The sequence below is a fragment of the Cladosporium halotolerans genome (assembly GCF_011745625.1).
Source record: "Cladosporium halotolerans strain TM138-S3 chromosome Unknown Sca449, whole genome shotgun sequence".
Classification (NCBI taxonomy): Eukaryota; Fungi; Ascomycota; class Dothideomycetes; order Cladosporiales; family Cladosporiaceae; genus Cladosporium; species Cladosporium halotolerans.
In genome coordinates, this window is record NW_027191868.1 from 1 (window position 1) to 1130 (window position 1130).

Genomic DNA, 1130 nt, shown 5'->3' on the forward strand with positions numbered 1-1130 from the left:
AGGTAAAGCCCCACGAGTCACTGGTGTCTGGAGCGGCAACTTCTTCGCTGACTTCATGACTCGAATCTGGAGCTGGAGGATGTTCTTCGGTCACTTCCGCCGGAGACTCCCCTGGTGTTTCCTCCGCTTGAGATGCGCTGTTTTCCGCGATTGAATCTTCTTCGTGCTTCACATCTCGGTCGAAGCCATTGGGCTCTGAGCGAAGTCCTTGCATGGGTAAGTACATGTAGACCAATTTGACAGTGATTCGGTGGCTCAACTTACTTTGGGAACTCAGTCGATGTTTTCTGAGGCTCCTCAACTCGTGTAAACCGGCTTGAAGCACAGTCAGCCTCTCCATACATTTATCACGCTGATTTGTGGTGTCTTCAGTCTCTGATGCAAGCTGTGAGATTTCTTCTTCCGACATCTCGTGAATCACTTCCGGTCTGAATAGAAACGGTAGTCTCCCCACGAGGCACTGTTCTACAGCAAGTGTGCTGAAGTCGTCGACGACTCTCTTCAACGCGACCTTTGATTCGTCAGTTTTTTATGCTCATTCTGGACGTGAATGACATACTTTGTAATACGCTTGCATGTAATCTACAGCGGAATCACTTGCATAACGCTCCATGTCGGTTTCTACGCTTCGATCCAGGACGTCCAGCAACTGACTTGGCCGGAAATACAGCTGTGTGGCTTGGTCCAAGTTATCAGTATTGAGATGACCTTTCAAAGCCAGTTCGAAACTTTTGCGGCGTCGTTCTGACTGTATCTTTTGGACAGAATCGATCAGATAGTGATTGTAGGTGATAGGGTGCACGGTACAGAATGGGTCGAGGATTTGCGACACCTTTTCATCGAGGTCAAGCCGCAGAGCATCAATTCCTCTATTCAGAATTCTGAGTATGCCATCGGTGGTATCGGACACGGTACTGTGATCAACGATAGCAGTCACCGCGTCATACGTCGCCTCGATCACATCTTCTTTCGCCTTTGTAACATGCCTTTTCCACGGCTTGCATTGTTCCGCAAAGAGCTCCCCAATGATGAGGGGATTGAATGTACCAGGCAATTCGCAGCCCCTGCTTCTCCGCATCAATTGTGTAACTTCTTTGAGGTAGTCTGATCTGGAGACCCCATTAGGTTCA

At 48.8% G+C, this 1130-nt stretch overlaps 1 protein-coding gene across 1 annotated transcript; it reads right to left on the bottom strand.

Annotated features, from left to right (window-relative positions):
- Positions 1-613, bottom strand: WHR41_09595 (uncharacterized protein; the record flags this gene model as incomplete). The annotated part of the gene is made up of 3 exons (XM_069378198.1): positions 1-207; positions 265-511; positions 560-613. Coding segments are annotated over 3 exons (508 nt in total), but the record flags the coding sequence as incomplete, so codon positions are not given.
- Positions 614-1130: the final 517 nt, after the last annotated feature.